Source organism: Stigmatopora argus, chromosome 23, assembly GCF_051989625.1.
Source record: "Stigmatopora argus isolate UIUO_Sarg chromosome 23, RoL_Sarg_1.0, whole genome shotgun sequence".
Taxonomy (NCBI): domain Eukaryota; kingdom Metazoa; phylum Chordata; class Actinopteri; order Syngnathiformes; family Syngnathidae; genus Stigmatopora; species Stigmatopora argus.
In genome coordinates, this window is record NC_135409.1 from 4384784 (window position 1) to 4403972 (window position 19189).

Here is a 19189-nt window from a genome sequence, read left to right on the forward strand (position 1 = left end):
GACGCAAGTTGGGGCCTTATTTCAAAGGTCTCACACTTTTTGTCTCCTTTTAGGGCTCTCTAGGGATGAAGGTAACTTTGAAATGGGGTTGACACGAAACAGCCAAATTCATCTGACTTTTGACTGCAGGGTGAGAAAGGAGACGCTGGTGGGGAAGGCCAAAAGGTAGAGCCGCCATTACAAAAACACAACACCTTCAAACCATTTCAATTCCCTTGTTTTACGTGTAAATCGACGAGGGATCGGGAGTGAAATCATTTGTTAATGCTCCACGGAAATTTGACTAACTTGGAAATACTCTAATTAAGCGGAATATAAGTTTCACAGACTGATTTCAAGCAATAGAGTAGTCAACACAATCCTAAAAATGAACTTTAAACCCAAGTTTTAAGTAACATTTTGCATGTAATCAGCAAAAACACTTTTTCTAAGAAGCAACAAATTATGGAAATTAAATCTTTCAAAATGCTTCAGTCACAGAAAATACATTTTAATCTAATTTTCATGGGAACTTTTCCCTCCCAGTTTTGTCCTGATAACATAATTGAAAACAACTCTATTGTTTTAATATATATATTTTAAAAAGTTTAAGTTGAACTGTCAATAAGGGCGATTTTTTTTTTTTCTTCCAAGCTATATTGGAGTGTTTTTTTATTTTAAGGGGGTCAATGTGTGAAAAAATGTTCTTAAAATAAGAACAAAAAATGTTCAAAATCGAGATTATTTATTGATTCAGGTGATAAATGATCAAACTTTAAATGAATGGGCTTAAAAACAAAAAAAGTAATATTGACTTAAATCAATGGAAGAATCTGTTAACTAACTTTGCATTTTTGGAATGACGCAATTGAAGATGTTCTACATTGAAAGTGCAATATTTTGCCTCTGTTTTTCTTTTGAAGGGTGATCCAGGAGATTGTGGCAAATCCCTGGAGATGAAGGTAAAGTCTGGCTTTTAATCGTTTTAATTCGCTTTAAACCGTTTAATCGACTTCAAGTCAAAGTAGTACCTCCAACAAACGTGATTTTTACATTTCTCCCGCAGGACATCGAAGCCATGTTTGAAAGCTACGGCATCAAGGTGCACCCGCGGTCTACACTTGCTTCCCTTTTTGTTCTCCAAATTGACGTCCCCGCTGGCTTTCCAGCTGCCCGTGTTGAAGCTTCTGATGGACAGGCTTCTGCAGGAGAAAAATGCCAGAAACGGAAACACCGCCAACTCCAACGTCATCCCTGAGTACACAGTAGGTTACCTCCATTTGGGCTAGTCTTTACAATTTTGACACCTCGCTCCGATTCCTCTCAACAGAGCTCGGAAAAGGCTGAATTTTCCAACCGGTCGCTGTTGGACACCATCGAGGAATTTGAGTTGGACCAACCGACTCGCCCCGTGAGTGTCAAACAGATATATGTCTGGTTATTGTGTTTTCTGGACTATAAGTCGCACCCGAGTATAAGTGGCGCCAGCCAAATAAATGGTACTCGGACGTTTGGTCGACCGGAAGTTTGGTCGACCGGACGTTGGGTCGACCGGACGCTTGGTCGACCGGACGCTTGGTCGACCGGACGCTTGGTCGACCGGACGCTTGGTCGACCGGACGCTTGGTCGACCGGACGCTTGGTCGACCGGACGCTTGGTCGACCGGACGCTTGGTCGACCGGACGCTTGGTCGACCGGACGCTTGGTCGACCGGACGCTTGGTCGACCGGACGCTTGGTCGACCGGACGCTTGGTCGACCGGACGCTTGGTCGACCGGACGTTTGGTCGACCGGACGTTTGGTCGACCGGACGTTTGGTCGACCGGACGTTTGGTCGACCGGACGTTTGGTCGACCGGACGTTTGGTCGACCGGACGTTTGGTCGACCGGACGTTTGGTCGACCGGACGTTTGGTCGACCGGACGTTTGGTCGACCGGACGTTTGGTCGACCGGGTTGTTACTGTTGAAACCAGCTCTCAAAATTATAATCATGAGAGAGAGAGAGTGAGTTTAATATAAAATATCAAAATATCAACAGTAAACTCTCTGTCATAATTTGACAGCGAGCGAACCCGGCGACCAAATGTCCGTTCTACCAAACGTCCGTTCTACCAAACGTCCGTTCTACCAAACGTCCGTTCTACCCAACGTCCGTTCTACCCAACGTCCGTTCTACCCAACGTCCGTTCTACCCAACGTCCGTTCGACCCAACGTCCGTTCGACCAAACGTCCGTTCGACCAAACGTCCGGTCGACCAAACGTCCGGTCGACCAAACGTCCGGTCGACCAAACGTCCGGTCGACCAAACGTCCGGTCGACCAAACGTCCGGTCGACCAAACGTCCGGTCGACCAAACGTCTGGTCACGAAATAAATAGTATATAGAAGTCGAACTGGAGTAGTAGAAATTGCATTTAAAGGGAGACTTTATTTGTTCAGAAACCAAGAACAAACATACTTTCAAGTAAAAATAGTTCATGGAGAAACAAAAGCTAAATTGGCACCTGTTAATGTAACATTTACAGTTTTTGGCTAACTATAGCCCAAAAAGGCTTTAAAAATCCCACTTGAGTATTGGTCGCAGTCTTATAATCCGTAAAATACAGTATGTAGCTTTTTTTTTGTGTCAATGACTTTATCGCTAGTAGACTTCCAATCCGGGTGACCGCGAATGAACGATTGGATTGAATGTGGGGGGATGGCGGTAAATGAACGTATATGTTCAATCGCTGCCACCCTCCCATTTCAAATGGATTGGGCATCTAGTGATAAATTTCATTTCAATTCACAGCAGAAGGTTAAAAAGAGCTTGTTTTTTCCCGGTTAATAGTTGATTTTTGTTATTAGTCAATTGAGTATGGTAGAAAGATATCCTGACGAATGCACCGATAATTGTTGTATTGCCTTATCGCGAGTAAAATCATATATCAGGACCGTTTACGCAGCGTACAATATTCAAGAACTATAACATATTTATTGATGTATTATCTGTTTTATTTAAATTTAATGTCTTGTCCTGTGTCTGAATTTCCTGAGTATGGGATGAATAAAGTTTAATCTAATCTCATTTGTCTTTAAGGACTCTTGGAATGAAACTACAGAGGATCCGACGTTATGGACCGTGCCACCAAAGAAAGAAAAAGGGCAAAAAAGGGCAGGCCGAAAAAGTTTAGGACATAAGAGGAAGGTAAACATCAGTCATAATTCCTCAACATTTGTCATTGTAATGCATTGATTTTTCACTCTTGGTGACCCAGGGCAAAGGAAATAAAGGACGTCACACCAGACACACGGCGGTAAATGAAACGAGCCCCAACTTTTTTTATAAGCATTTTTTTTTAATATCGCCGAAATGAGCTTCTGCTCGTTTCGTCTCGTATTGCACTGTTGCGACACTTGTCATCCCCTAGGCGGGCGAGCAATGGGAGGAGGAGGAGTTTTATGAGGCCCGAGAGGTAGGCGGCCTTCTTTTGGAATTGGAAGTGATGCTCGCTGACGTGCGGACGCCTTCTCGTTAAGCCGCCTGTCAAACTTGGCTTTAATCGCACCCGCTTCCTTGAGTCTTTAATTATGAGACAAACGACTTGTTCGTGACGCCACGGGAGGGTTCCATTAATTTCACGTTGAGTTGTCGGGAACTCTCATGTGGGTTTTCTCCCCCTAGAACGAGGACTCGCCGCTACCGCCGCCGCCCGTCCACAAACAGGAAGCGGACAAGGTAGAGTTCTGATTGGCCGCTGTTCTGTCAGATTTTGAAGAAGCTCTTTTCCCCTCTATCAATTTTTGTCTCTGTCAAATTTTGCTACCTCTGTTTTCCTATATCTGTCTATTACATTATACATACATTTATATTTTAGATGTCCATTACAGCCCCATTGAAGTAATTTTACAAAGGGAATACATTTTCTTGCTTCTGTTTACAAGGGCGCATATTTTAAGAAATGCTCCCAGTACTCAATACATTGATAGATCACTACGTAAAAAAATAAAAATAAAAATAAAAATCGCAGTTTTTGCTTTAGGCAACGTGGGCGAGTGCCCTGGGTGCAATCTGTTTAGGGGCGCAAAATTAGCCAAAACCGTCTCTGCCTGTGACAGACTTCTGATTTCGTTATTTTTCAACAGAATCATTTTAATTAAACCGTCGCTCCGATCATATTCATTAAATGTGTTCAGTGTAACACGAATGACGCACGAAAAGTAGCAATTTCTGACAGGTAGCAAAATATGACACATCTCTGGCGTAACTGGCACGGTCTAAAATCGGCAATTCTCACCAGTGCTGACATTTTTAATCTTTGGAAAGCGTTCAATCATGATTCAAATTTCAATTTCAGCGCCGATCGGCAAACTGATTGGTTTAATATAAATGGAAACTTACTGTATTTTCATCTTTGGATCATCATTCAGTATTTGTATTTAATCATTAAATGCTGCTAGGAAGTGGATTTTACCCGTTGAAGGCGCTACGACAAAATGCACGGACCGCCACTGTCTAAACATCACTGCTATGCAACTTCACTGGTGAAAATTGTATTTAAAAAAAAAACAAATGGAAGTTCAAAGTCTCCGCTTTCCTTTCTTCACAAATCGCGAGGAATTATTTTGCAAGTTTTGCTCCCAAAATATGATTAGTCAGTTTGCTGTTTTGAATTTTTAGAGGGATTTTGGAGGGCGACACGTTCCTGATGACCACGAGTGGAGCGGCGATTGGCGGGAGGAAGACTTGGAGAGGAGGAAGGCGGAAATAGAGCCAGCGGGCGAGGACCAAGACGGGCGACCTATCCCGTATTTGTACCTCAAGGTAACGCCGGACACACGCACATCAAATGTCTCTGTCCGATGCATTTCAAGTGGATTGGACGCCTTTTCACTGTCAATGGCAGCCAATGAGTCTTTTCTTAATTAGGGACAACCAGGTGAAGATGGAAGTCAAGGTCCAAAGGTATGTATATTTCATTTTTTTGTTATATATCAGATGATATTTTTTCCTGTGAAATGTTCATGCTATTCTGTCAAAACTTTTTAATTTTAATGTTGGTGGTTATGTTTGTACTTGGGGAGCCAATTATTTTTTTTTGGGGGGGGGCGTTACTTTGATTAAAAAGTTAGAGAAAAATTGTTTCATCATGATCATTTCTAAAACCATTAAAAAGAAATTTGCACGATGATGAAAGAAGTAGGCCTTGCGTTTTTTTTAGCAGATGATTGAATCAAAAATTGTAAACGATGCGACCATGCACAAAAGAGAAAACTCCAGTTTAATAATAATTTTTAAAAAGTTGCATAGTCCGGTGTCAAAGTGTCCACTTAATCGTAAGCGCCCCGCCCACGTGAGCGGCATTACATCAGCGTTGGGGAAAGATTGGGCCGCTCGTTTGATGCGGACGAGATTAAAGAAAGGCGGCCATGAATAATTCCCCTTGTTAAACCACATTAACGAGTGTTTATCGCGGCCACCTCGCTGACTGTCCGCATTGTCCGGGCGCTCTCTGACTTTCATTTTTTCGTCCTCAGGGCGACGTGGGAGAAAAGGGACAAAAGGTACGCCCGCCCACCCGTCTTTTATCCTCGGACGGCGGAAATGACGACCCAAGTCGTGCGTTCAGGGCGAGCCGGGGGTCGGCCACCGAGGGCCCGAAGGCCAAGCGGGACCGCCCGGCAGCAAGGTGACGTTCTTTCTTCTTTTTATTTCCGTTCAGAAAAAAAAAATGATTAACAAGAAATCACGTCCACTTTGTTTGGCTTTTATTTTCATTTGTAAAAAGCATTGCGTGCGTGTGTGCGATCTTAACACATAATTGGAAAATGACGACTCCGAAAACATAAACTGCGTTTGCTCATTTGCTTTGAAAAGCTGTTAAAAAACATGAACGTGATTGAAATAAAAGCGGTTATTTGAAACGTCGTCTCAGGGCCAACCGGGAGAGGCGGGGCCTACTGGCGCTCAGGGAATCCAAGGCATACGCGGGGGCGCTGGCGACCAGGGGCCCCCGGGCCACAGGGGCCCCCACGGGGACCCTGGCGAGGCTGGCCGAGAGGTACGGCGTGCCGAGCCTTGGGTTCTCCTCCGTTTTCAACAATCTGTTTTGACTCAGGGCGAGCGAGGCAAACGAGGAAAAAACGGAACGCCCGGAAACAAGGGACCGCCGGGACCACCGGGACCGCATGTGAGCCTCTGTTATGATATCATATTTCCAACTTGGTATCGCCTCATGTCCTACGAATCTTGAATGCAGGGATTGCCTGGCGAGCCTGGACTAAATGGAGAAAAGGTGGAAATGACCAAAACGCAAGCGTGAATGTCATTGTTTTGCCGACATCGTCTTTCCAAATGATTCAGGGCGCGACTATTCCGGGAGAACCGGGACCTCACGGTTTGACTGGCTTTCCAGGAAAGAGGGTATTACTCATTTCTTTCTTTACCCTCGTTATCTGCTACGTCGTTAAGTGGGACTCTTTTTTATTTCAGGGTGAAAAAGGATCCCCAGGCGTGGCCGGAGGCGCCGGACTCGCCGTGAGTGCTTTGTTTTGTTTTCAAACAGGATTTCCGCTAGAGCGAGCTTTTAGGGAGTCGCCCACTTCCTGTTTGTTTCAGGGGCCCAAAGGTTTACGTGGTTTCAAAGGTTTGAAGGTAAAGCTCTTCTCATCCGAAGAAGGAAACGTGGCACGCGTCTCACCCGCGTTTGTTTTTGTGTTTGACGCAGGGGGAACGCGGGTCGCCGGGAATCAGAGGTGAAAGGGTGCGTTTCTTGCTTGACGTCCGACCGGATTGGACCTTTACGGCTAATTAAACTAATTGCTGGGAAGAGCAAACGTCATTGGCTGACATTGACGTTCCTTCATTAGCTGATAGCCTCCCACTTGAAAAGGATTGGTCGCTTACTAGCAATAAACCAAATGGTGGGAAGGCGCATGTTAGCCAGAGGAAAAGCAAATGTTATTTTGTTATTAACTAATTTTTAACATTGATGAATGTTCATTCGCTTCCAGCAGAAGAAGAAATAGAGTCATGTAATTTGGACGTTTATTGCTGTGAATGACAGCCAATGAGTGTGTGTCACATCTGTTGGTATCTCCGTCCGCAGGGAATCGCGCTTCAAATTCACGGGCCTAGCGGTTCAAAAGGCGTCAAAGGTGACGCGGTAAGTCGTCCGTCCGTCGCCGAGTTCCCTGGGGGGTGCTTCAGACATTCTTTATTGGGTTTGTTTCAGGGTGAGCGAGGCTCACCGGGGTTTGAGGGCGACAAAGGAGAGAAAGGCGAGGATGGCCCACCTGGAATTAAGGTAGGGGCTGCTGTTATTAATCTTTAATTTGAGTTCATTTTTATTTATTTTTTTGCAGGGTTTAAAGGGGGATGCCGGTACAAAAGGCGCTTTGGGGCGATTTGGCGCTCGAGGACCAGGCGGGCAGAAGGTTACTAGATGAGGGCGTGGTGTGACAAAATTTTGAAATTGATTTCAAACATGATACATTTTTATGCAGGGAGATGCGGGAGAACCGGGCGAGCTTGGAATCATGGTATAAAAAACACACACACACACACACAAAAAGTGAAAAATTAATGGATGCCATAGGTCAGGGGTAGGGAACCTATGGCTCGGGAGCCATATGTGGCTCTTTTCATGGGTGCACATGGCTCTTCACTAACCTGTGAGGTAAAATATGGAAATCACTGATTCCCGAACGCACTAATAGGAGCGTCACTGTGGCATTGACACTACCTCTACCACCACTTTAATCATAATTTTGTTTTTTATTACTCTTCTGCATGCATATCATTGATACTGATTTATTAGCAACAGCATAACAATGTTGTCAAAAGAATTCAGAGTTTTTTTTTACTTAAAAAGTGGTGAAATGACAATAAAAATCACACATTTTCATGTATTTTTACTTTTCAATTCTGAGAATGGCTCTCAAGAAATAACCTTAGAAAATATTCATTGTTTATGGCTCTCTCTGTCAAAAAGGTTCCCGACCCCTGCCATAGGTGTATATATGTATGCATTTGGATGATGTCATTTTTAAGGGTCGTCCTGGAAACGACGGCGTGAACGGCCACAAAGGCGACAAAGGAGACGTAGGACTGAAAGGCCAACAGGGGAATCAGGTAGAGAAAATTGACTGAATTCATTGTTTTGGTTTTGAATGGTCCATTTTACGTTGAAGGGCGATTCCGGAGAAATGGGGACACTTGGTGAAAATGGCGCCAAGGGGGAAAAGGGCTTCCGTGGCATCCCTGGACGCTTCGGGATTCCCGGCTTCCATGGTGAAAAGGTTTGTTATCGGCCCGGCAGTCGGCGTTGACGCGGGACCAATCATCGCTCGGCTTCTCCATAGGGTGACACGGGCTTACCTGGCAACCCTGGCATACCTGGCACCGACGGACTTGCTGGACAAAAGGTTAGAAATATCACACCGTCTTTTATTATGCTGGTGTCCGAATCATTTGGCCAATGAAAGGTGAGCATTCACAGTCAGTCATTTTACAGTGGACGTGTATGACTGTCAATGGCATGTAATAACTTAACCCATTCTGCCCTATTGGCACCAATTGTTGCAAAAGTGTCAGTCATTTTTGACTCACAATAAAAATTTAGAAAATGACTCATTCAAAATGTTCTAATTACATGTTTGTACAAAAGGTTTTTATTTTATTTTATTTTTTAATTAAATGTATTGATACGTCATACAACTCTAAATAGAATGTGGGCACAAATGGGTTAAATACAATGCAAAAACAATCAGATAGTGGGTCTTAAATGTTCTTATTACATTCCTATTGGAAATAATTTGTCTTATTAGGGCAACAAAGGACACGCTGGCATCAATGGCGTCGATGGTGACTCTGGAAGAAAAGGTCACAAGGTTTGTAAACAACAAAAATCGGACATAATCGACAAAATTGCCCCAAAATAACACTAGGAATTTTCCTCTTAGGGTGCTGCCGGTTTCCCGGGCTTCCCAGGTTTCAAGGGCTCACCTGGAAGACCGGGCGACGTGGCAAACCGGGGACCACCTGGTAACCCTGGACCCCGTGGAGACCCGGGATCCAAGGTATTTTTTCGTTTTATTACAAGCTCCTTTTATAAAAGTCATACGAATCAAATCTTTTCACATTTGCGTCGCGCTGTTATTTCCCACTGCTGAAATAAAGTCAGTGTTTATATTGGAGAATAATTAATGACGTCACAGTTACTCGCTTAATGAGAATTCCGCTCTAATTGGGTGTCACGCCGAGACGTTTGCTTTCTTTTCTAATTAAAGGGTGACAGAGGCCGCAGGGGGAAAGCGCAGCCGTGTCAAGCGGGCGTGCCCGGCACCCCCGGACTCAGAGGACAGAACGTGAGTTAAGCATGTCGGACGGCCGATTTTCTTTTGACCGCTCCAAACGTATCGCGCTATGTCTCTACAGGGCCAGTTGGGAATCGGGGGCGCCAAAGGCGAAAAAGGGGAGCCCGGCATTTCGGTACGCGCTAGCGCACGCGGCCATGACAAACAAACGTGCTGATTCTGTCCTCCTCCGTGAAGGCTCATGAAGTGAAGAACATCATCGCGCAGGAGGTGACGGACAAGTGCGGTAAGCGTGTGCGCGCCAACGCGGCACCCGTGTGCGAGACGCCATCTGTTGTGCCCTCACGCGTGCTACGGTGCCAACCAACACAATCGGAGAGAAAGAACGGTTGCCCTCGTTGTTCAGGGATCGACGAGTTTGCATGTTCTCCCCGGGCTTGCGTGGGGTTTTTCCGGGTACTCTGGTTTCCTCCCACAACCCAAAAACGTGCATGCTATGCTAGTTGCACACTCTAAATTGCCTGCACCCAGGTGTGATTGGTTGTTTGTCTCCTTGTGTCTCCCTGAGATTGGATGGCCACCCATTCAGGGTGCCCGTCGTCGGCTGGGATAGGCTCCAGCACCCCCCGCGGCCCCGGTGAGGACAAACGGTACAGAAAAGGAAGGAATGAGTGTCGCCGATCGATGCAGGTTTGGCTTACAAGTTGACGGTGAAGTCGGTGGACCCCGACGGGAGCTCCGCCCCCGCCGTACGAGAGGAGGAAGAGGACGACGATGAAGAAGAAGAGTGGGAAATGCAGCAGGGATTCCTGGTGAATGGCACCGGTGAGTGTGGTGTGAAAATGGCGGCGCTCATTAGCAAGCGAGCCCCAGATCAAACTTCAGCCCAATTTATTTCCATCAAACGGCCCGACTCAATGACACGAGCGAGCTCCCTTGACCCCCTTGAAAGAAGTCAAGCCGCCCCCGAGCGACGCGAGTTCTTTTAAATACGCGTCCTCCTCGTGTTTCGTAACGTTTCTTGCTTTCCGTGCAAAATAGCAAATCTTCTAACAATCTCCTTTTGTTTTCCAAGCCGTGGAGCCGATCCAAAGGGAAAAAAGAGGACTTTTGGGGAGCCGCTCATCCAGTGAGTCTGACTTTCTTCTACTTCCTGTTTATTATTTCCATCATTTATGAGTAATGACTTGTTTGAAATCCAGCACAAAAGGGAATATCTGAATGTTAAACCACTGTTTCCCAACTATTTTGAATGAGGGCACACTTTTTGCATTGAAAACAATTCAAGGCAAAAAATCTTAACACTTCAAACTATATATGAACAATATCAAGTGGTTTTCATCAAAGTTTTACCAACAGGAATTTCAATATCTTATTTTTCACCCGACCCAACTTCACGTTTACGTAATATAACGATTTCAATCTCATAATTCTATGTAGTTATGAGTTCACACAGACTTGTGAACTCGCCAAAAGTCGGAACCCGTGACACTAAACAACTTTCGGTTCTCGTTTCGTTAAAAAAAAGCAACAAGGCGACTTGAATGTCGGAATGTTCTGAAATTTATTTCGGAATATTCCAATTTTAACCTTGTCGTGTTACAATAGACCAGGGGTCGGGAACCTTTTTGACGAAGAGAGCCATAAACAATTCATATTTTCTAATGTTATTCCTTGAGAGCCATACTCCGAATTTAAAAGTCAAAATACATGTAAATGGGTGTCTTTTATTTTAGTAATTTCACCACTTTTAAAGTGAAAAAAAAAAAATACTTTTGACAACATTCTTATGCATTTGCTAATCAATGAGAGTATGCATTCTAGCAGAGTCTAATGCAAAAAAAGAAGACTAAAGCAGCACTGGACGTAGTATATCAGTTCTGTCACCAGCGGGTTCCATATTTTAGCTCACAGGTTAACGAAGAGCCAGATGCAGCCATCAAAAGAGCCACATGTGGCTCCCGAGCCATAGGTTCCCTACCCCTGCAATAGACTATTACAACTTTCGTCTGGTAATATTTGGACTTTTCTCTGGGGATAGTATTACAATATATGAAGTCTTGGTAGATAACTTGGTTGGGAAACATTGCGTTTGATGGCCTTTTGTGCTAATTCGCTTTAGCGCTGAAATAACGATTAAATTTGAGAATGGGGGTTCCTAATATTTGGAGGTTTCGAGCGCTGCCTGGAGCCAATGACGGAGGGCCCGTGCTCCGACTACGCTCTCTCGTGGTTCTTCCATGCCGAGGTGGGCGACTGCCGCCCATTTGTGTACGGTGGCTGCGGCGGAAACCGCAACCGCTTCCCGTCACGGAGCGAGTGTCTCAATTGCTGTTTGACGGCGGGTAAGAAAAAAATGTTTTAAACGGAACACCCCCAAAAAGTTTTCTTCTTTATTTATCTATTTTGTTCTGTTTTCTCAGATGATCACAACGGGGGAACATGAAGAGAAAACATTTTTTTTGTACTGTACAGGATCGTTATTTATACGCATACTGTTAAAGTAAATTGGACACCTGTCCCCGTCCATGGCACTGTAACAAAATCCCGGCGCAAGGCGCCCATTTTCTCCGCGGGAGTTCATGAGGCCAAAATAATAAAAGCCACATTTGGTTTGAATTGGAGTATTTTCCAGCATCTGACTAACGCCGTTATGTGATGCCATTAAAGTTGAAGAGGAGCAAGTCATCCCCCCCTTCGGCGAGCGCGGGCGTCCGTCACTCCCTCGGCGCCGTAATTAATCCTGCCGCCCTCGTTGCATCTTGACCGGTGTGAAATTGGCGTGTAGAAGAGATCCAAATTATAGTAATGATTAAGGGAAAGATGAAAAATCATCTGTATTGTTTAAGAGAAGTCACAAAACGGCAATCATTTCTCGAGCGGTGCCCGATTGATTTAAATGTTCAGATCTGATATATTTTTTTAATCTTCTGAAATGTATTCGTCAAATACGTTTTAGTTGTCTTCGATGGTAACGTATAAATGTTTTAGAACGGTTTCGTTTCAAGTACCCTAGTTTTCAAAATATAAGCCGTACCAATCAAATAATGCATGCTGAAGAGGAGAAAAAAAAGGCGCATTATAGGCAGGGTAATTTTTTATTTGTTCTGAAACCAACAACAAACATGCTTTAAAGTAAAAGACATCTGTTAATGTATAACATTTGCCGTTTTGGGGATAACTATAGCCTTTAAAAAATAAAAACATAACATGCTTTTGGTGGTTGACGGTCAAGAAAATGTAAAACAATACTCAAGTGTCACTTATGTTTTACATTTTCTTGACCGCCAACCACCGAAAGCATGTTATGCTTTTTTGTGACTGTGAAAAAAGTGCGACTTATAGTCCGAAAAATAGGGTCAGTGGAAATAACTTTTAACCTCCTAGGACACATGTGTGGATATCACATTTTTGGTTGTCACAAGACTACAATGTTAAATTTTGGACTCCTTATAATGTGGACATTTATTTTCTCAGAAAATACATGATGTAAAAAGATAATTCTTTGTTTTTACACTCACCAGGTCCCAATTAGCCTAAATATTAAAAAGAAAAGAAAAATGAATCCCTTGCAAGAGTCTGGGTCTTAGGAGATTAAGGTTGATAACAACAGTGACTGCTATTCAAGTGATTATTCCCCCAGTTGAAGTAGATTAGACGTCTTTCGCCGTCAATGAAAGGCCCATTAAAGTTGCGGACATTGCTTTTGTAAAGTTAAGGGGTTAGGGGTTACTTGAAGTTGAAGTGGAACTCGCTGGAAAATATTGGCGAGAGCTCCAAAAGTTGTGGAACTCTCCGTGGTGCTGAAAGCGCCGTTTCTAACGGCTTCAAGTCTAACGATGGTCGTTGGCTTTTGACGCGGGGGCGTAGCCACCCGTTGGATGACGCCGCGGCCATGACGTCAAAGTCACTACTAAATGGAGGGCGGCGGTAAATGAAGGCGCAAATCGCGTCTCCCACTCGGACAGCATAGTTGAGTTGAGTTGCTTTCCCAAAAGAGCGCTTGCCTTGCTCGCCTTGCTTTTCCCTGCTTGCCCGTCCTCGTGCGCTCACCGCCATCCAAGAGCCGCAATACACAAAAAGCCAAAAGCGAGGAAAAGTTGACTCGCCCCGCAGAGGCCGATGATGCTGTCGTCCCTGAAGACCCTCGTGTTGCTGTCCGTCCTGTGCGCGCCGGCGCCGACGCCGTCGTCCGGCCTGTGCCTCCTCCGCCTGGCCCGCGGCGGCCGCTCCGACGTCCCGTGCGAGCGGCAGATGGTCGGTGGCTTCCCCCCGGAGGGCGGCTGGAGCTCCTTGCTGCGCTCCTCTTCCTCCTCCTCCTCCTCTGCCTCTGCCGAGTTCCTGGCCACCTCCAGCTCCGAAGAGTCGGCGAGCCGCGAGAGGAGAACTTCGGATGGCCCGGCGCGCTCCCGCTCCCGCTCGCGCTCGGGCTCGCGCTTCCAGAGTCCGGCCAAGGTCCGCGGCACGCTGCAGTTGAGGAACGGAGGCAAGGAGGAGCGCCGGAGCTGGCGCTACCTGTCGCTCGACGTGCCCACCTACATCATGAACGTGCTCCTCGCCAAGGCCAAAGACCAGCAAGTGCGCGACCAGGCGGCCGCCAACGCGCAGCTGCTCGCCGCCATCGGCCGGAGGAAGTGATCCGGGACCGGGACAGGGCCAGGGCCACGCTTGTGGAACTTGAGCACTTGTTCATTCTTCTTCGCACGTAGCTTGGCGTTATTGTTGGAGACGAGCGATTGCCCTGCTGCTCCGTTTTCAACGCGTGGCGGTGGGCGAAAAGCCAGCAAAGCATCTTTTGGACTCACAAGTCGACGCCCAATCCTCTTTGACTGGAGTTGGCTGCCCCTCTCCCAGTCACGGAGGATTGGACGTCGCCGTCAATGGCACTCAAACGTGTGATCTTGTGTTGTGTTGATTATGTTTATCTTGCATTGTTGACCATTTCTCCCGAGTACCCGCATGGGAGTCTCTTTGGATGTTTGTTTGTCAGATGTTATTTTTATATACTACTAAAATAATTATTTTCCCCAAATAAAGCAAATCGAACAAACTGTGTTGGTGCCCTCCTTTCATATTGATTTTTAGAACGGTAAGTCACACACACACACAAACACAATTTTACTATTCTACATATAGTAAGGACTAAAAAAATGTATTTTTGTTTTAAAAAATGACCATGTATACTATATATGGTCATTTTTCATTTAGTCAGTATGTTCCTTCCATTCAAATTGCCAAAGTTTCCCAGTGCAGTGGTCACAATGCCAAAACATTTCAACTAGATATCAATATTTTTTAAAAACATACCTTGTTAGCAATGTTTTCAGTGCTATTGACTGACTAATGCACATTATTATGAAAACAATGTATTTGTTTTGAAGTATTAATGCCCAACCTAAAAGTATTTGCAGCCCCGCCCCCCTGACTAATGCACTCTATGATGAAAACGATCTCTTTTTTTTGTGTCTATGTGTAATAGGCGTGGCCGAGGCGTGGCTGTGGTCAGAGTTCAAAAGACCGCCGCCATTTTTCAAAATGGCGGATGAGCCGGAGGCTAGGCGCGTTGGACTGCTGAGCTGCTCAGAATTGACGATTTCCCGAAGAAAGACCCGACAAACTTCTTCCAGGACAATGCAGCGCGTTCGGTAATTTGTCTTTTGGGGATTTCGTAGCCCCAGTTCTCATTTCAAGAGTGCTTTTTGACGGTAACGTGCTTCATTGGCGTGATGTAGCCCCGACGTGGATGCAAACACAAATGTTTGCTAGCAAGTTGGCTACATCGCGTCACCTATTGCTCTTAATGTTTAAAAAGAAACCCTTCCATTGTGTGTTTCAGTCCCTCAACGAGGACAGACTGCTGGGAAACATCAAGAATGTGGCCATAACGGCCAAAAAGGAGCAGTTTGTCGGCAAAGTGAGTCTTTTTTTAATAACTTCTAATTCCTCTACCCGTGTAATGTTTAGATATCAGCGACCAGTGTTCACGGCTTTCCTAAATTAACTTGTTTAGCATCATGATACACTCCAATTTTGAATGAAGACACTTTAACTGGGTTGGCGTTGATTTTTTTTAATAGCAAGATCCTGTGTATGTAACTCACACTCACACTAGTGCCATCAAGTGGAGGTGTAAGGAATAAACAGTACACTTCTAGAATACGTATATACCTTTGCCCTTCCCTTTTGATTTTTAATTGTGGTTTTGACAAAACCGAAGCGAGACATTCAACCGTAGCGCAGGGGTCATTTTTGACTTGTTTAAACAACAATTTTTCCTCCGTCTAAGAGCTTTGTGAGACGTATTTTATTTTTTTGGTTGAATGGGAGTCATTTGTGCATCAAAATGGTTAAATAAGCAATGACATAATCATGCTGTGGTGTTTTGCAGAAGTTTAAAGCCATGGAGACGGTGGAAGCTGTCCAAATCTACAAGACCAAAGAAGTCGTGTATGATGTAGGACCTATGTTTCAGGTTACTATTATTTTAAAACGATGTTTTCTAGCCAGCCAACAATTGAAATGTTTCAATATATAGTACCTTGACATAATCATGCTGTGGTGTTTTCCAGAGGTTTAAAGCCACGAAGACGGTGGAAGCTGTCCAAATCTACAAGACCAAAGAAGTCGTGTATGACGTAAGACCTGTTTTTCATGTCATGTTTACTAAAAATACTCTATTTTGCTTCTCTTCAAGGTCCACCCAAGTTTACCAAATCAACGCTAAAGAAAGGTGACTTTGGAGCGTGGCACAGCCTTTGACACCAACATCTTGAGGGCCCCTATCCAGTATGTTCTCCACATCTGAAATGAGAGATGGGTCCTTCTGATGTTGGTAAAACCTAACTTAGTGTTATTGTTTTTTTGGTTAATTTTTTTTTTAATGTTGGACTTTGTCTATTTTTTTTGACCCTCTTTCTCTCCCCAGAATTTCATCAATGGATGGAAACACCACCTCATCTTTATATGCTGGAAGACTTGTGAACTTCTCTAACCCCATTTTGTGGAAAAATAAAACCTTTGAAATATACTCATGTATTTTTCTTCATATAACTAGCAAAGGAATGCAAGCAACATGACACTTTATAGTTTTTATTCAAAGAAATACATTTGCACACTTAGGATCACATTGGTTGTTGTAGCTGGTGTACACAAAATTAAAACACTTAGGCCAAAAAAAGTTTTTTTAAATTATAAAAAGTTAGTATATAAACACCAAAAATTAAAAGGAAAAAAAAGACCATTGAGGGTCTGGGGTCTTTTTTCTCCAAGTGTTTTAACAAAGACAAATGACACTCAAATCTCTTTTATTAAAATTTCTGATTGAAAAAAAAGAAAGAAATCCTCGTCACCTTAGAATCGGGACATCACCTATAAAATAAGAGGGGGGTTAGTAAATTGCAGTCAATAAAATAATGTGAAATTGGAATGTTTTGACTTGGATACTCTACAATATATTAACCTCAGAGCAGAGTTCAGAGACGATGCATCATCTTCAAGTGGGCCACCTGGGAAGATCACCTGGTCCTCCAGGGTCTGGACATCACCATGGACCTGGTGCGTGCAAAAACAAAGAGCAAAAGTTATCATATACAGTGGTACCTCGAGATACGAGCATTATCCGTTCCGGAAATGAGCTCGTATGACGAGATTCTCGTAACTCGAGCGGACGTTTTCCATTGAAATGAATGGAAAACAAATTAATTTGTTCCAGCCCTCTGAAAAAACACCAAAAACAGGATATTGGATTCGAAAACGTGTTATTTCTTCTAATTCGCCATCTTTTAACAAAGTAACACATAACTAGTGGTTTAATAGTAATAAAATGTTGGCGGTTTGCCACGCCTCCGCCCTCACGTTTGCTGTTGTATTGCCTTCAAAATATTCCCAAAGTGATGCACACAAATGTCCTCACAATAGGATAACGCACGCATTATTCGATCGAAATTTCCCCCGTAAGACGAGCATTTTGTATGACGAGCGGTCGTATGACAAGGTCCCACTGTACAGAGACTGGAGATTCAATAGATGTGTTTAGGTGGGTTTTTTTGGTCATTAGTATTACCTTGATACCTTGGCCCAGTCTCCTCTCCCCTCAAGGGTGTGCATGGTTCTGGACACACGGGAATAGCTGCATCTTGATTGAACCAAGCTATTTGGGAAGTGCAAACAATTATTACAGGAAAGAGAAATCTTCAAGTAAATGATCAAGATAAAGAATGAACATAAGTTAGAGTGCTCGGTGCTAATTTCCCCTTTCCAGACAAAGCGATTCAATATACAGACTGATGTAAAAAACTAGGAGAAAGTCGGCTTGACCATTTTGGTATCAATGATTTTTGTTTAAAACAGAATTACAAATTGGAAAAGGGCGTTTAGCAATCGCAGTGAAAACTATCATGACATACAACACACCTTCACCTGGCAAACTGTCCGTTGATATCTCGGCTTTGTTTGATAAAATGAAAAGTCTTCCCCCACGACTCAATAATGGAGAGAATGCTGACAAAATACTTTTGAAGTCAAATGTCGTGAGGCTAATGCTAAGCTAGCTAGTGACATGCCAAGGAGGCCATACTTCAAATGTCGACGGTGTGTTCGACCTGGCATTAAACTAACAGATTTGTTGGCGTTTTGGCTCAATTGATTCCTACAAAAATCTCCCGGTAGGGTGTTAAAAACGCACATAGGCCAGTAAATTGCTCTAGTCTAGGGCTTACCTCGTTTGGGTGCTAGTCGTTCGACCGACGGCATGTAAATGGCTGATCCAAGGGGCGCGATGCTGCGCAGGTGCATAATTTAAGCACCTGCGTCACCAATGGGCGTAACCACGCCCATAGGAGGTGATTTGTCCTCCCGACTCTATGTCCATGTTTGGAAGATGACGTAGTATAGTCGCCATTTTTGTAGTCTTGATGATATAAAACAGTGTTCGCTTTTTTAAATATAAAAAGCCTTACTTTGCATGGTCATTTTTTTTAAAAGCCTTACTTTGCATGGTCATTTTTTTTAAAATAAAAAGCCTTACTATACATGGTCTTCTTTTTTTAAATAAAAAGCCTTATTATACATGGTCATTTTTTTAAAAGGCTTTGCATGGTCTTTTTTTTAAAATAAAACACCTTACTATACATGGTCATTTTTTTAAAAGCCTTACTTTGCATGGTCATTTTTTTTAAATAAAAAGCCTTACTATACATGGTCATTTTTTTTCAAAAGCCATGGTTATTTAAAAAAAGTTACTATGCATTGTCATTTTAAAGAAAAAAAAGCCTTACTGGACATGGTCATTTTTTTAAAAGCCTTACTGTACATTGTCATTTTTTTAAAAGCCTTACTTGGTAATTGGTAATGGTAATTGGCCATGGTAATTTAAAAAAGTTTCACTATGCATTGTCAAGAAAAAAAGAAAGATAGCCTTCCTATACATGGTCATTTTTGGTAAAATGCCTTACTATACATGTTTTTTTTTTTAAAGCCTTACTATACATGGTCATTTTAAAAAAGTCTTACTATGCATTGTAATTTTAAAAAAGCCTTTCTATACATTGTCATTTTTTAAAAGAAAGCCTTACTATACATGGTAATTTTTTTAAACAAAACCCTTTCTATACATGGTCTTTAAAAAAAGTCTTACTATACGTGTTCATTTAAAAAAAAAAAGCCTTACTATATGGTCATTTTTTAGAAAAAAAAAAGCCTTACTATACACGGTCATTTTTAGAAAAAAAAAAGCCTACTATACATTCATTTAAACAAAAACGCCTTACTATACATTGTCATTAAAAAAGGTCTTACTATACATGGTCTTTTTTTTAAAGCCTTACTATACATTGTCATTTTTAGGAAAAAAAAACCTTACTATACATGGTCATTTAAAAAAAAACCTACTATACATGGTCTTTTTTTTCCAA

General features: G+C 43.3%; 2 protein-coding genes and 1 long non-coding RNA gene across 3 annotated transcripts in view; 2 read left to right on the forward strand and 1 right to left on the reverse strand.

The window, feature by feature from the left end:
- The window catches only part of col7a1l (collagen type VII alpha 1-like), a 28152-nt gene extending 16255 nt beyond the window's left edge, over nt 1-11897 (forward strand). Inside the window, exons 60-95 of the mRNA XM_077594499.1 lie at nt 54-71; nt 130-165; nt 903-941; nt 1046-1081; nt 1149-1244; nt 1310-1390; nt 3061-3168; nt 3239-3277; nt 3392-3436; nt 3646-3699; nt 4642-4785; nt 4891-4926; nt 5499-5525; nt 5591-5650; nt 5897-6151; nt 6221-6256; nt 6325-6384; nt 6454-6498; nt 6580-6615; nt 6689-6724; nt 7070-7126; nt 7196-7267; nt 7326-7397; nt 7467-7502; nt 8014-8094; nt 8154-8261; nt 8325-8387; nt 8790-8852; nt 8925-9041; nt 9252-9329; nt 9400-9453; nt 9516-9564; nt 9969-10103; nt 10354-10407; nt 11450-11623; nt 11702-11897. Coding sequence (XP_077450625.1) covers nt 54-71; nt 130-165; nt 903-941; nt 1046-1081; nt 1149-1244; nt 1310-1390; nt 3061-3168; nt 3239-3277; nt 3392-3436; nt 3646-3699; nt 4642-4785; nt 4891-4926; nt 5499-5525; nt 5591-5650; nt 5897-6151; nt 6221-6256; nt 6325-6384; nt 6454-6498; nt 6580-6615; nt 6689-6724; nt 7070-7126; nt 7196-7267; nt 7326-7397; nt 7467-7502; nt 8014-8094; nt 8154-8261; nt 8325-8387; nt 8790-8852; nt 8925-9041; nt 9252-9329; nt 9400-9453; nt 9516-9564; nt 9969-10103; nt 10354-10407; nt 11450-11623; nt 11702-11724 — 2523 coding nt within the window. The 3' untranslated portion in view covers nt 11725-11897. The remainder of the gene's footprint in view (nt 1-53; nt 72-129; nt 166-902; nt 942-1045; nt 1082-1148; nt 1245-1309; nt 1391-3060; nt 3169-3238; nt 3278-3391; nt 3437-3645; nt 3700-4641; nt 4786-4890; nt 4927-5498; nt 5526-5590; nt 5651-5896; nt 6152-6220; nt 6257-6324; nt 6385-6453; nt 6499-6579; nt 6616-6688; nt 6725-7069; nt 7127-7195; nt 7268-7325; nt 7398-7466; nt 7503-8013; nt 8095-8153; nt 8262-8324; nt 8388-8789; nt 8853-8924; nt 9042-9251; nt 9330-9399; nt 9454-9515; nt 9565-9968; nt 10104-10353; nt 10408-11449; nt 11624-11701) is intronic.
- A 1252-nt stretch (nt 11898-13149) lies between these two features.
- Nucleotides 13150-14328, forward strand: ucn3l (urocortin 3, like). Its single transcript, XM_077594005.1, has one exon. It carries the CDS (start codon nt 13401-13403, stop codon nt 13914-13916), a length of 516 nt encoding a protein of 171 aa, XP_077450131.1. The 5' UTR covers nt 13150-13400; the 3' UTR covers nt 13917-14328.
- A 2295-nt stretch (nt 14329-16623) lies between these two features.
- LOC144069081 (uncharacterized) lies at nt 16624-18129 on the reverse strand. Its single transcript, XR_013298381.1, has 4 exons — nt 17996-18129; nt 17341-17427; nt 16738-16829; nt 16624-16646 (listed from the first exon to the last, which is right to left on the reverse strand). It is a non-coding gene; the product is annotated as an uncharacterized LOC144069081 (long non-coding RNA).
- Nucleotides 18130-19189: the final 1060 nt, after the last annotated feature.